The following is a 16,364-nucleotide window of genomic DNA, read 5'->3' on the forward strand; positions in this document are numbered from 1 at the left end:
GGAGAATCTGTGTCATCTGGCCTTTACTTGCACTCCCCTAACTGGGTTGTCTGAGGGGAGGGGTGAAGGTAACATCTGCCTCTAGGGATAAACTCCACCCTACCAGAAATGCCTATAAATTGAGAAAAAGTTGGGGGTGACCTTGAGGACCAGTGTCAAACTCCTTAGTTGTCAAGTTCCTATTTAAATGTTGGAGGTGCGGTTCTTGGGCTTGGACCTACACCACTCATCGGCAACCATGCTGTGGTGGCAACCCGCATACAACATAGAGCAAGACTGGCACAGACGTTAGCTCAGGGCAAATCTTCCTCAGCAAAAAAATAATAATAAATAATAAATAAAAATAAATAAATGTGGAAGTTATAAAACTACATAATCTTTTAAAATATTTAAATCTATACTCTATCCAGAGTACCTTTTACACCACTCATTTTGAGTCAGTGAGTTGTCTTGTATGAATTGGTTGTTGGTTGTTTTCAAGAACTGGGAAGGAGTGAAGAAAACTGTTTCCCACAGTAAACTCTGAGCAAATAGGAAACTCCAAGCCATATAAATGTTTCACGGGTTTTCTGAATTGTACTGGTAGGAGTAGAATTTTTCCATCTGTTATTCTGTCATGTCACTTCATCGGTATTTGTGTCAAATCAACATGACACAACAGGCTGAAATTGAAATCTAAGTTTGAATCCCAATCAATAGACTTATAAAATCTATAATGCTGGTAAATGATTGCTGTCAGGAAACAAATTATCTGGGTAGCTTCTAGCCATACTGGTGTGAAAGATGAATCTATGAATGATTAAATGTTGAGTGAATGGATAAGTGAATTAATGAATGAGTGACTGAGCTGCTGGTAAATTCTTATTGCTTGATGGCTCTAACAATCTGCACAACCTACTTATATCACCAAGTATCTAGGTGATTCTGCTTCAATATATTCACCTTTCCGGTTCCTTTCTTCTCAAAGATTGGGAAGAAATATTGTTTTTAACTATCTTTCGCCAAAACTCCCAAATGCCAGGGCAAATATTAGACAATATATAAATATCTGTTGAATTGAATTAATATCTATAATTCTGCATCTCTGTTATTATTATATCCACACAAATAATAAGAGGTTCTATTAGACTTTATTACATCCTAATTCCACTGCTCGTATCAGATAATCAATGGTAGGCCGATGACAAGGAATACTGACTATAAATCAAAATTGGTTTTACTCACAGGTCCATAGCATCACTCTAAATGTTTAGAAAAATTAGCTCTCTGATAAGCTTTGGTTTACTGGTTAGTGGAAAATGTCCCATGTTTATAGCTGGAAGAATTTGGATTTGAGCACAGTTCCACCACTTAATATTGATGTGACTCTTACAAGTCACCCATTCTCACCCTGAATCCCTGTCTCCTCATCTGAAAATGGGTATAGTCTTGTGTTCTTTGTAGGGCCACTGAGAGGATCAAGTAAAACACACAGATGTGCTCTGTATAACGGACATTTGGATCATAATGTTTGTCTAGGATTCACTAATCTTGCCATTTAAATAACTATAACATTTGTCTGCTAATTCCAAATTGTTTTGTTAGTGCTGCCAAGTCAACTCTGATTCCTAGCAACTGTGTACAGCAGAGAAGAACCCTGCCAGGTCTTTTTGAGCCATCCCCTCTGAGGTTTTCATGGCCAATTGTTTTGGAAATGGATGGCCAGATCCTTCTTCCTAGTCCATCTTAGTCTGGAAGCTTTACTGAAACCTGTCCACCATGTGACCTTGCTGGTATGTGAAGTACTGGTAGCATAGCTTTCAGCATCAAAGCAACACACAGCTGCCACAGTATGACAACTGATTGATGGGTGATGTGGTTCCCAGACCAGGAAACAAACTCAGGCCATGGTGGGAGAGTGCTGAATCTTAACCAGTAGACCACTAGGGCTGGCAATTTCCAAATCGGCTTACTCTAAGAGAAAATTGACTTTCTTCTTCTCCATTTCTCGTATATCTGTCTATTCTTCCACTCTTTTGAATTTCTTCCTAGTGGCTTTCCTGCCTTTCAACATCATTTTGTTTCCTGTCTTTAATGATGTAGGACATGTTGCTTATAGTTTTGCTCTGTTTAATTTGGTTCTGCCTCGGAGGTTATCATTGCCAGGGGGCATGCTCTATGAAATTACCTTGCCTTTTCAGTTAAAGAGAATTCAAGGTGTTTGTAAACCAAGGGAATGAGATGACTTCAAGTGGAAAATAAAATGAAACGAGGCATAGCTGCATACTACAAGATAGCAATGCAATTTAGAGCTGGAATGGATCTAATGTGTTCTAAATCTATCATAAAAATTTTACATTACAAACATATATGTAAACAGCCAAGCTTTCCCACAGAAACTGGCTTTTAAATCATTTACATAATATTGTTCATGAACAAAAACTAAATTGAAAATAATTGAAAATAACCCTTTTATTTGGAATGACAGGCAGGAATCAAGTTTCTAGTTTCTTCTATTGTATGTAAAAAGGCAGTGTTATTTTAAGTGAAAGCTAAAATATGAGAACATGAGGAAAATATGTGGGGCTGAACGTCAACTTTGGCAAGCATGAAAGTGGTTTTGTTTTCCTTTCATAAAGGCCTTCCTTTATTTTAGCTTTCAGTTTTTTGTCTTTTGGGTGCAGTCTACATAAAGATCTTCCTTTGAGGCTATAAATCACATGCTTTCATTTGGAAAAGAACATTTTTATTGACTCCATAGTTTGCTCTCTTACGCTTTTCGAGTGCTCCTTTTATGTAGAGGTTTCAGCCAGGAGACACATTTCTAAAAAAATTGCCAACAATGATAGTTTGCAGCCAACAAGTTGCCCTGAGTTAGCTAAGGTGGCCCTCATTATGGAGTGCCTCTGTGTAAGGCTTAACAATGGTTTTCAAAGTGTGGTTCCTGGACCAGCAACTTCAGTGGCTCCTGGGGACTTGTTATCATGCAAATTATTAGACTCTACCCCAGACCTAATGAATCAGAAACTCTAAGAGTGGGGTCCAGAAAGCTGTGTTTTAGCAAGCCCTCTGAGGGATTCTAAAGTGCACTAAATTTTGAGAAACACAAGTTTACTGTGACAGGGACCCTAAATGAGGTGACACATTTTAAAAATACATATAAAGGGCCAACATCCTTAGGTCCTTCAGATGCTGCAGAAGGCCATTACCCTGTTTAACAATGTGCCAGGCTACTGTCGCCTAATTACGTCCAATGATGGTTGTGATTCATAGGTTTCTTAGTTGGCCCTATTCACAAGCACAATGATTTACCCAGAGGACTCACAATGAGTCACAAACATGCCCCTTCAGACATGCTCAGACTCAGTTAGAGACCTTTTGAGGTGATAGTAGCAAAAGTGTTTAAATGGCGCTGACCTTTACCCTGCCCTGATCTTCACCCTCTATTTCCAGGCCGCTCCTCTCCCTTGAATGGGGGCTTGCTCAGTGACTTCGCTGATCCTCCCTTGCTGTGTGCCTTTCTCAGAGCTTGCACTCCCCAGGATTCTGTAATCACCTCCTAAATGTAGTGTCAGAACTGACTGCTCTCTTAACTACATCTCCCATCTGCCCAGCTCACGTAGTCACTTGCATGTCCTGCTCTTAACACTGACAGAAATAAATAAAACTGAGTTTATCATTTGCCTCAAAACAGCATCCCATCTACACTTCCATGTTTTGGTTAGTAGTAGCTTGCAGGGATCTACAAGGTACCTAAGTACCTTTGCTCGCTTTTCTTATAATGACCTGTAGATTTTTCCTTCATGCTGTTCCTCATATTCATCCCTTTTTATCCATTCCTGCTATTACTATTTTTAGACTGTGAATATTTAACACAAAACTGTTTTCCAAAAGGTTTTTCTCCTTCCTTCCTGTGCAAAACACACAGCATAGCGTGAGGGCTTTCCGTTAACCTGTTTGACCCCCCTCCTTTGGGTCCTCCCACTGACTGCAGATCAATCTCCACACTCCCGGGCCTGACATTCAAAGCTCTCTAAGCTCTGGTCACAATCTTCTTCTTTCATCTCCCCTCCATTCACTCCTCCCTACGTGCTTTTTACTCTAGTGATTCTTAAGCTCAGAGTCACCCAGAGGGCTGGTTAAAACACAGATTTTGGGGCCCTTCTCCTGGAGTTTCTAAATCAATAGGTTTGGGGGTATGGCCCAAGACTTTGCATTCCTAATAAATCCTCAGGGGTTAATTGACCGAATACTTGTGTCCCCCCCAAATTCATATATTGAAGCCCTAACTTCCAATGGGACTGTATTTGGAGATGGGGCCTCAAAGGAAGTAGTTAAGGTTAAGTGAGGTCATAAGAGTGGAGTCCTGACCCAATAACATTAGCATCCTTATAAGAAGAGACACCAGAGAGCTCACTTGCTCTCTGCACTTTGTGAAGACTCCATGAGATGCAGCCATCTACAAGTCAGGAAGAAGGCTCTCACCAGAAACTGAATTGGTTGGTACTTTCAGCCTCCAGAGCTGTGAGGAAATAATTTTCTGTTGTTTAAGCCACCTAGTCTATGGTTTTCTGTTAACAGTGGTCTCAGCTGACTGACACATCAGGAGATCCTGGTGCTGCTGCTCTCGAGACTACACTTTGGAAAGCACTTCCTCTAGTTCTCCCTAACGAGTCTCCTGGTCAACTTGGCCTCTGTGCCTTGCTGACATGCCTTCCTCTTCTCCTCCCGAGTTGCAACTCACAAAGCTTAGCTGAATCCTTCAAGGCCCACCTTGAACCACGCTTCTTCTTTGAAGCCTCCCAACTCTCCTGCCCACAGGATTTTCTCCATCTTCTGAAAGCCCTTAGGTTTCATCTGGTGTTTAGATTCATTTGGTATTTAGCCTAAGATACCCTGATGATTGTTATTCCCTTTATATAGTTGTTTTGGCTTCATTGGAAGCTCCTCGGAGCAGAGAATTTATCCCATGTCTCATACCCAGCATCATGCTTTGTGCATAGCAAGGGTTCAACAAATATGTGATTATTCGACAAGCATGGCAAGTATGGAGAAGTAGTTCATAGAAATGCAGGTGTGAATCCTTCAGGTGTCAGTGTCTTAGGTTTCTCAATCACTCTGAGGGTCTCTTGGTAATGTGGAGGCACAGCTCACGGGGGAGCATCTGATCATTGGTTTCCTTGCTTAGAGAGCTGCACCCACGAGAGTTCCTCTTTTTTCATATTTGTAGAAGAAAGTTACCTTTTAGACATACACCTAAGAATAATAATTATTATCAATTAAGAATTAATATTCATTGAGAAATTGCTGTGTGCTAAGTGCTTCACATGCATTACCACTTGTGATCCTCCCAGCAACCCAATGGACTTAGGAATTATTATGCTAACATTTTACAGATGGGAAAATTGAGGCTTAGCGAGGTTAAATGTCTTATCCCAAGGTCATATAGCTGGGCAGAGGTAAAGCAGATGCTTAGGCCATGACTGCATGGTTCCCCACTCCTTGTCTTAACCAACACATCAAATTCTTGCCCCGGAGACCTTTACGCTAGAGGTTTATACAAGCTTGGCTTCCAACCTTTAAGGACTTAGATTTACTATTTCCATGCCACTTAACGCACTTCATATTTCTTTTTCTAAGATAAATCAAAGGCTTAATAACAAGACTTAAATTCTAGTGCCAAGGGATAACTGAAGGAGAAAACATCCCATATCTTTTCTTGGAAGTTAGTTAAAAAGGGCATATGGAGGTTGTAAGGCAATAGTTTGCAGTTTTCAATTAATGCCACTGACGTCATTGGTCACAAAACGTGTTCTCAGTGCATTAAAACAGACGTTATGGCTCAGTGAGTCCAGGGAAATTGTATTGCATTTTGCTTTCTTGACTCAGTGATTTGAAGAATGTTTTTCTGACATCTCAGTTTGTCAGCATTTCCATAAAATTCCCAAACAACTGATTCTAACCTCTGTTTTTCTTTCTAATCAGACCTAAAACAAAAAATAACAGCAGTAACAAAAATATAAAGGGTATTATAGTTACCCATAAGAAAATATTAAACAATTTTTAAAATACCTGTCTTATCATTGATTTAGCCTTTGATTAATTTTAGTGAATGCATTGCCCAATCACTCTGGTAAATTTCATAAAATAAGATTTATAAATTATTAAATTACATATACACATATAATGTATATATGTGTGTAAAAATAGTGTGTGTGTGTGCACAGTTTTCATTTGGACAATTTTCCTACTCACAGAACAATTCTGAGATCCTTTGAGTCCTTAGGAAAAAGTTTAATTGGGCTGTTTATTCCAGCCCACAGATTTATATTCAAGGCCCTGGAAATCTTCAAAGTCTACCACTTTAAATTAATTATATGTTGTTATTCAATCAAACTCATTTACTTTGCACAGCAAAATGTGTTCTCCATATTTCTTTTTAAAAGAAAATTATGATTCAAAAAGAAATACTTGGAAACTTTGGATAATTTGAAAGTTCAGGAAATTAGAAGCAGGCAGAAAAAAAATCTACCATAATTTCACCACACAGAAGTAAATGTTGCTTTATTTGAGAATCCTGTCACAGAAATTTCTTATCCTAAATCTTTATTAATTTAACAAGATTCATTTCACTAGCCCTCGCCTATTGTACTGCTGAATTACATCTGGAATCTGCCCACATCTCTCCATCACTGTTCCCAGCAGCCCAGCCTCCAGCCTCTCTGCCTGCTTCTGTCTTGTCTCCCTTCAGTCTTTTGCCCACACTGCACCCTTGCTCTAATCACTTCAATGGCATCTATTGCTCTTGGGTGAAATGACCGTCTCAAAAGGGCACGCAGATGCAGTGTAGAATATCAGGCCGATAATCTAAAGACCTCTGTCTGACTTTGCAGGGTTGTTCTGAGACTCAAGTGAGAAAACGGTATTTGAGGATGCCTATAAACTGTAGTAAATCACAATCGCGAGTAGTTATTAATTAGATCTTTGAATATAATGCCAAATGTCCAGTGTCTTTTTCTTTTACTTGTTTTAGAAACAAAATAACTTTAATTTTAAAATTTTTTGTTTAATTTTAGAAAAATATATACATTACTTTCAGAATTATTTAAACCAATGTTAGCCTTTGAGAGGCAAGTAACAGAGACCACTTTAATTCAGAAAACAGGATTCTAATACCACTGATATTGGGCATGGCCTTGGAATAAGAACTGGTTCTCACCCGATCAGGAAATGAAAAGACACACCTCACACACATGCTTGTTGATTTAAAAGGGTAGTGTTATAAAAAAAAAATCTCTCAACTATTCATGCCAAAAAATGAATTAAACAATAATGAAAGCACACCTGTTCTAACCTAGAAGTATATATACTTATATTAGTGCACCAAGAATGATAATTTTCCCATTGCATGACATACAACACACATCTGCTTATGCTGTGCTGTGAGGACTCTTAAATTTTGCAAATGATTTCACCAATTATACCAAGTTGTCTCAATTTAACTTCAGGTTTCCAGAAAGATGAGATGCTGGGCAAGATAAACTGCATTATGAGAAAGTGGGATCTGGGATTTTGATGCCCTGACCAGAGTGTAATGAAAATAATCCCCCTGAGTGAAAAGCTAATATACTCTTTAGTTCATTCTGCACAGCTCAGACATTAAAATGTAATGTTTTTCCTCCTCCAAAGAGAATTATTCTGAGATTTGACTTGGGAATTTTAACATGCTAATTTTTGATGACCGAAATGAAAGAGAATCAGCATGGAAGAAAAACCTAGCAAAGCCATAAAGATTTTCTTTCATATCAGTGAGGATATCAATAACAAACAGATAGAATCTCAAGTAAGGGTAATTTTGGATGGTTTAAGAACCATGACGCTACTGAGCATGCCCAGTTAATTGGGGCCAGAATGAGGAAACTGGCAAGCCAAGGAAGAAGTTAGAAGTTTGGGGATAGAGTTTGTTGTCAACACACACAAACTAACTAAAGATTATCTCCTGAACAGAAGGGAGATTTAGTTCTACTAAAATGAAAAGTAAAGAGGATGAAGTAAACTTGATTATTCAAAACTAGGGAGAGGAAAGCATGAGCTGTAGGAAATAATAATAATACATTCTGATTTCTTTGCTGATTAAAATAAGCATGAGATAGTGGGAAGGGCATTGTCTCTGCCACTTATCTACATGACTTTAGAACATTTCTTAATCTGTTTGTGACTCCATTTCTTAACCTGAGTAGTGGGATAATGTTACTGGCCTTGAAGAATTATTGAGAGGAATAGCACAGTGGTAGACAACTTGCTTGCTGCCCAGTATTGCTCAGCATTACTGTAACCTTACTTAACACTTGCCATTTCTACTTTGGGAAAGGATTCAATGTACTCAGAACCATATCACATCACCACTCTTATTAGAGTTATTTGTGTATAGTTTTTTGACTGCACTGGAGAGCCTCACACAGCTTTGAATGTCATCAGACCAACTGGAACGTTTTAAGGGCCAAACTTCATAAATTCTCCATTTTTCCACTTGTCCCTCTAAGAAATGCTAACCTCTTGTCTTGGAAGGCAGTGCTAGCTAGTTGAATCCCACTGTCCCAGAGATAAGACAGGGGCATAGATCTGTTGGATGGGATTCTGGATTTCTGGTTATATCTCAAAGGCTTATCAGCTAGCATGAGAAACCACTTCTGTCTGTGCTTTCAAATTAGTATTAAATTGAAGATGGCCAAGTGGATTTTAATGTTACTTCCCCATGTATGCTGAACACATTCCTCAGCATTTTCCCCCATAAGTGGCATCCAGTTGAAATTTCAGCTGTGGACTTTGGCTCCAAAGTGACTTTCTTTTGATGCTAGTCTTCTGCCAACTAACTATTATTAATGCTAAATTCGCCTACATTTCTGATAAGAAGAGACCCTTTCACAGTGAACCATTTCAGAAAGGACATATCTTCTATAGTTTGATGAACATAATTAGATATAGTTAATGCTTTCTATACAATGAATGCATTGAAGTGTAGTCATAGATTCCAAAATGTGAATCATTAGCTCTCTGATTTCCATTTCAAATTAGAATACATTATACTCCACTTTAGCAGGAAACAAGTCATTAAAAGGGTTGAAAGGTTCTGATTTAAATTTTAAGAAACTCCAAATAAGCAGGGACTCAAAAATGTTGCTCATAAAAAGTTAAAAAGAGGACAGATCATAGAATAAAAAATTTCATATCATATATTTTAATTGACTGACATAGTCATTAAATGTAGAATCTGTTTTTTTCTTTATGAGCCAGTTGTAACTTAGACACGAAAATATCCCTTTTGTCTATAAAGCTTTTGAGATTCAGTTTCTCCCTTTATTAAACAGCTGAGGTAAGGAAACAGAGCACAACACAGGATAGCTCAGCAATTACTCATTCTATGTCTCATTCCATATTGTGTTATTCACTGAAAAAAAATCAATTTAATATGTTAAAGTTTTATACATTTTCACTGTCTGCTACTGTGTGACATAGTCAAAGAGCCCTGGGTACAATGAAAAGGTTGTTAGAAAAGCATTTTTGTTTTTTGATGACGAATATTGTAATCAAGATGCAAGAAATGAATTTTGTACCAGCTTCTACAACTGTAAGCAACATATCCTTGAGAAACAACAACAAGAAAAAGAGCACAATTTTTCAAGCTAACTACTCAATTTAAACCATTGGGCCAACCTTTAAGAGTAAGAATATGTAATAATTACTACAAATATTAAAATAATTTCTAATAGTGTTACATAAACCTACCACAGTATCTAAGTATGTTTTAATAGTGTAGGGAAATTTAAGGCACTTTTAACTATATCTATTGCTCAAAAATAGGTGGTGATGTGGTGAATTTTGTTTTAAAAGCAAAATAGACATCGTTTTCCTAATAAAAATATACTGTGGATGTGCTTGAAATATTAGGATTTTAAAATTAAGACTACAAGTATATGCTTTCCTGGACAGTTTCTGCATCCAGAACACTTTTCTCTTTCTACCACTTTATGACACAGTTTGCCCACTGAAGCTTCTGCCTTTCCTATCCTCTCAAGCCAAATGTCCTCCTCTTCTAACATGACCCATGTTATATCACTTCTCACTTTTCAGTCTAGTATTAGGGCAGGGTGTCCCAACCTGGGCGCTTTTGCTATTTGGAACCAGATAAATTCTTGTTTTAGGAAGCTGTCCTGTGCACTGTAGGATATTTAGCAACTTCCCTGATCTCCACCCATTGGATACCAGTAACAATACCACCATTCCTAAATGTGAGAGCAAAGCTCTTCAGATATTGCCAAGTGTCCCTGGGGAAACAAAATCACCTCTGCTTGAGAATCACCATATTAGAACAACTGGATGTACATCACATTGTGTTCAGGTTTGAATATATGCCTCATTATGTGGGACTTTGTTCGGACATGATGCTCGGTAAATATTTGTAAAGTGAATGCAGAGTAAGATGCTGTTTTACTACTGTAGTATAGTGCTAGAATAATAAACATGTTACTCTCATAAACTGAACTCTCAGTTTCATTTGATGACTTAAGAATACTTCTATACCCATTTTGGATTCGTTTATTTTCCGTTATTTGGAATAGAAAGAGGAGAGAAGAAGTGTTTTTCCAAATTAATAGATCTCATTTGAACTCTGTGGTTCATAAATTTCTAATGGGACTCAATCCCTTGCAGTTTTTCCCTTTGTTTTTGTTTTTGTTTTTACTACTAGTGAAAGATGACATATAAATCTATGCCAAAAAGAGATCAAAGAAGGAGGGAAGCAAAGTGAAAATGAGAGAGAAAGGAGCAAAAGAAAAAAAGAAAAAGGAGAGGAGGTAAAGAGAGAATAAGTGAGCAAGATCCAGCAGGTTTTTCTATACTTATAGACCCACTATGTAGAAGCTCAATGAAAATAAAAATATTTTTAAAGGAAAGTATATCTTTCAATTTGAAGACAGTGAAAAAATAATTCCATTAATTGTCATTGTTTTTTTCCTTACATTTAATATTACAGTTAATTTTCAAACACAGACAAGGAAAACAACAGAAAAGAGAAAGAGATGAGAAAGAGAATTTTAACAAGAGAAAAGGAAAGAAGAAAATGGAGTAAGGGAAGATTTTATGAGAATAAAAGAAGTAAAATATGAATGCTTTAAGAAGCACTCTTAGATTTCTAAAGGACCCCAAGTCCTTTTACACCACACGTAGATGGATTAAACACTTGAATAAAGATTTAATGTTGTTTTAAACAATAATTTCCCTGTAGAGTCTGAGTTAGAAATTAAGGAGACAAAAAATCACTTTGTGTTTTACGGATCATAAGGTAAACAAAACATGTAAAAGTTTTTCCAAATAATGTTTTCTTACTTATAAGTTGAATTTCATTAATTACTTCTGTATTAAGAAATCATGAAAGAAAAAGCTCAAGTGATGGGGAAATATTCATTGAGGGTATTTGGCCTTTATCAAGAAGACATAGGGACTGCCTCTATGGCCTAGTGGTTAAGTTCGATGCACTCTGCTTTGGTGGCCCACGTTCATTCCTGAGCATGGACCTACACCACTTCTCAGTGGCTGTGCTGTGGTGGTGACCCACGTACAACATAGAGGAAGACTGGCACAGATGTTAGCTCAGGGACAATCTTCCTCAAGCAAAAAGAGGCAGATTGACAACAGATGTTAGCTCAGGGTGACTCTTCTTCAGAAAAAAAGAAAAAAGATGTGCACACGATGGTTAAGATTCCGCTAGATCTAGACTAGCTGAATTAGAACCTGGCTCCCCACTTTGTAGCAGTGTGACCTTGGGTTTGTGTTCCCCCAGAAGCAGAAGCTGAGACAAGCATCAAGGGTAAACGGTCTACCTGGGAAGCGATCCCTCTGAGGAGGACCAGAGTTCCATCTCACAGGGGAACTCTGGAGTTCACATAGAATACATGTCAGAGTTGTCCCAACTGAGGAAGCTGAAGTTTTGTTTTTTTAATCAGCCGACTTCCCGTGGTTGAGGGCTGCTCCCTGGGGCATTAACTCTCTGACAGCCCAGTTTACACTGAGTGAGGGTAAGCATGCTCCTGTGGCTCCTCAGGCAGAAAGTGGCAGGGGTTTGCATTATGCAGTACTAGCTTATATTTCAAATTTTATATTTATCTACTTATTTAGTTATTTATTTAAAGATTGGCACCTGAGCTAAAAACAGTTGCCAGTCTTTTTTTTTTTTCTTCTTTTTCCCCCCAAGTCACCCAAGTACATAGTTGTATATTTCAGCTGTGGGTCCTTCTAGTTGTGGCATGTGGGACGCCACCTCAACGTGGCCTAAGGAGCAGTGCCATGTCCATGCCCAGCATCCAAACCAGCAAAACCCTGGGCCGCCGAAGCAGAGTGCACGAACTTAACCACTCGGCCACAGGGCTTGCCCCTCAAATTTTATATTTAAATATAAACATCAGTTTTGTCTTTTAATGCCAGTATGGTCTTTTAAAATTGTATTAACAAAATATGTTAGATTAACAAAAATTAAATATAATAAATAGTCATGGGTATTTGGTGCTAAGTCCTAGAAAATTGTTTGAATAATTACAACAATATTTACACTGGAAACTGAGACTTCATTTGTTCATTTTGGATTCTTCACGCTACCAGGATAACAGGTACAAAAAGGGCACAGCTGATCCTACTATTAACTGTAAACACTCATCTGCAGGGAAGAGTACCAAAGGAATCCAAAGGTGGAACCCAACTTCATCTCCTTCAACATGTCAATTGTCAAGTGTGAGTAGGATAGTATAGCACACCATATAAATAAGATCCTCGAGAATTCAACTTTTCTGTTTCTCTGTCAGTTAAAGAACCCTGGAAGCTAAGGTTCCTTTGAAGCCAAAGGGAATATGGACTGGACAGGAGCATTTGGAAGTCATAAACACAAACCATGACTCTAGAGTCTGCTATAGAGATGAAGATTATATCCTCTACTATATTTTCTTTTTGGTTGTGTCATAAACATTTCTATTATTCAGCTAATTTTCATTTTATCTCTCCTTTCTCTCACTATTTTCTAAAGCATATGATGTTGTTAGCTAACTTTATTATTCAGTCATTGGTAATGAATATTGAGATGGGATCGTGATAGACTTAGAAGAGAGGGAATGAATATAAACTCAGAAATCCTGCATCCATTAACTGAAGAGAATTTGTCTTGCCTCCATTTTTGACTGAACAATGGTTATGTTATATTAGGCAGTAGTATTCCTGTCATCCCCCTTCCTTCAATTTGGAAGTACAAATACTTATTTGAATAAGTGGAGAGGATAATTGTAGAGAGACAACAGTGACAGTGAAGCCCCCATCATCACCAAAGACATAGAGAGAATGTATGAGCTCAAGTGACCCCACAGGAGGAAGCTGGGCTTCAGCCTTCTTGCTGGGACCCCATTCCAGAGGGCTGGCCACTAGGAGCAGATATTCAAGGAGCAAGAAGCTATGGTATGTGCTGCAGGAGGTGGTCACTGAGGGGTCCCTGAAAGGACCTGGAGCAGATTCCACTCATCAGGAAGCTGAACAGATAGGAGGGCCCCTAACACTGGGCCCCCAGAAAAGCCAGCATTTTGATGTACCATAGAAGGGACAATAAGGACATCTCCCTTCTCCTCTTCAGTTTCTGCCCAAAACTCTGAAGCAGAGAGGGATCTTAGGAGAGGGTAAGGGAGGGGTGGGGAAGGGCTCATCAAGCTCCCTTCACAACTCAGGTCTTTTGGGCCTGATCGTGCCTGGCTGGGGGCAGTTGGGAGGATGATGAGGTAGGTAGGGAGGAGATGGAAATAGTTTCCACAAAGTATGGTTGAAGGTAGCTATTGGAGAAAATGCAAAGCCATTGCAGATCTATATCCTGTCAATTTCAGTTATGCGAAAAAAAATTAAAAATTGTTTACTCAGAAAAAGTCAGAAAAGGGCAGTAAAAAAGAAAAAGAGAGAACAAGACTGAAATAAGTCCTGTTAAGTCAGGGGGTTACTGGGATTATGGATCCTCTTGTTTTCTCCCCATATGTTTTTATTGCTGCCATACAATACATACAACAAAAATAAGTACATGTGCCAAATTCCACATACCAAAATTGATGTCCATATGTAGTCTTTTGTTGTGACATCTATGCTAAAACACGGGCTGCATGTGCATATGTGTGTGTGTGTAAACACACAAATGTATACCCATAAAAGCAAAGCAAAGATTTTATACACTCACATTCTCTGGGAATAAAGCTACAAACTATATGATATATTAGAATTGCATTCATATTTATGAAGTTCAGCAAACCTTGAGGGATCATGGATTCAGGGAGTAATGTTTGCATATTTCTGTATCTCTTGACAACCCCTCATGAGCTCACCTCTTTTCTCCTTTCTGCAACCATCCCAAGATGTAACTGGGTTTTCATACAGCATTAAAAGGAGCATATGTAGCATTTAATTGGGCACTATCAGAAAGCACAAAGTGTTAAAGACAGGCCTATCACCTACCCTGGCATTTTCTTTCATATAGTTAGAAAAATTAAAATATCCATGAAGAACAACAGACTAGTCTGGAGCATTTTCATCACAGAAAAAAAAATCTGTATGCTTTCTTTTCTGAGGATCTCTCGTGAATGAAGACAATGTCTTCCTATTTGTCTTTATTATTTCTCTGGTGCAATTTCAGCCTCTATTTGGCTCTTTTTTACTGAGAAGGACATTTCCAATAATCTCTCAGAAATGCCAGATCTTACATGCATATAATTACCAAAATGTAATAAATCAAAAAGCAACTTGAAAGAAAGGTTACTTAACAGTAATATCCTAGAAGCTTATGAGGTGGGAACTTTGCCACATGAAATAGATCCGAATTTCCAATAAAGTACTTGCGTCTTGGCTTGTTTCAAAGTAAAACTTAGAATTTTTCTCATAGAAAATTAGGATAAAATGAGATTTCTCTTCTGGAAACCCCAGAGCAGGAGATTTCATATTTGAAGTCACGATTTGGGGAATTATTCTCATATTTTAGAAGTTACCAAGACCAGCAAACACTGAAACTTTTGTACCGAATTGAAGTCATGGATATTCAAAACTAGGTTTTACTAAATTTTATGTAGTTAGAATCACCAAGAAGAGTCACCCATTCTGTACAGTTTTCATACTAAGCATATCCTAGTGTTATTGAAATTATTTATAAAATTATAATTCATGAGTGCTAAAAAAATTTGGTAATTTTCTGTTAACCATAATCTTCCATTCTTATTGATGGTTTAATTTATTGTATTAAAAATTATTACTATTTATAATAATTCTTAAATTGAATTTTAGTTGTTTTTAGTTTACTTTATTCTCACAACCAATATGTTACTTACTCTGTGAGGTTTGGGTGTCTATGAATTTCTTTATCAAGGCATCAGTAGTTTGGGTATAAAGACTGAGAGCATATCTCAGAGACTGAAGATCTGGGCTTTTCTCCAAGAAATTCTTCTTGAGGCCACTTCCTCCTGCATGAAAGTATTGCTAGAAAGAAAAAAATAATAATGTAAGCAGAGGCATTTAGAAGAGGTATTGGAGGGGAGATTTTATTGCTGTAATAGTGAACATCAAATGGCATAATACAATATGATCAAAATAAATTAGATACAAAGAAATAATGCTACCATGTGCCCATTGCTAGGTCATTACCAAGTAAGTCAGGTTCCCTCAATATCTTTTTACATCAGAGACCCCAGATTCTTGAGGCTTAAGATTTTTCTTCTCATTCAAAACTTTAGTTAAGCAAATGGGATCATAAAGTTGCAGTGGTCAGAATGCTTATAGAATGACAGGTTTAGATAACAATGATCAATTCAACAATCATCAAGTTCTATTTCTAGAGCGTGAGAAAAATATCCAGAGTTGTCAAAATTTCACAAAGGAGGTAGCTTCTGGTCGCATATTTTTAAGATACTACTTTGCGATTCTAGGCCTGTGCCAGTTGCTCCATGTTCCCAATGCTCTAATAACACACTATATAGATTGTCAACCTGAAGATGCAGAGTTGTCCTTGGAAACCCAGTATCCCCTGAACCTTGTGGCTGATAAATGTACTAAAACATAGAGTCTTTCTTTTGTTTTGTTTTTGATATTGTCATCCAACAAACTCAAAACATTAAAATATTTATAGGTAAGATAATAGAGAAGATATATGCTCTTTGACAATAAATATTGTGATTGAGGAATGTTAGTGTTTCTCATGCTGCAAGTATGCACAGACATCACTTTGGAAGGCAGAATATCTAGAGATACGTGATAAAACTAAGGATTTTTTCCCCCAGCCATTTATAGATGATAACATATTTGTAGAATTCTGTTAAGGTTAGATAAAT

The 16,364-nt window shown here is 37.6% G+C and overlaps 1 protein-coding gene across 1 annotated transcript in view; it reads right to left on the bottom strand.

Moving 5' to 3' along the window:
* Positions 1 to 16,364, bottom strand: part of UNC13C (unc-13 homolog C) — a 565,722-nt gene that overhangs the window by 42,603 nt on the left and 506,755 nt on the right. The window contains 1 exon segment of the mRNA XM_070501335.1: positions 15,369 to 15,516. Within this exon segment, the coding sequence (XP_070357436.1) occupies positions 15,369 to 15,516 (148 nt within the window).

The sequence above is a fragment of the Equus asinus genome, chromosome 2, assembly GCF_041296235.1.
Source record: "Equus asinus isolate D_3611 breed Donkey chromosome 2, EquAss-T2T_v2, whole genome shotgun sequence".
Classification (NCBI taxonomy): domain Eukaryota; kingdom Metazoa; phylum Chordata; class Mammalia; order Perissodactyla; family Equidae; genus Equus; species Equus asinus.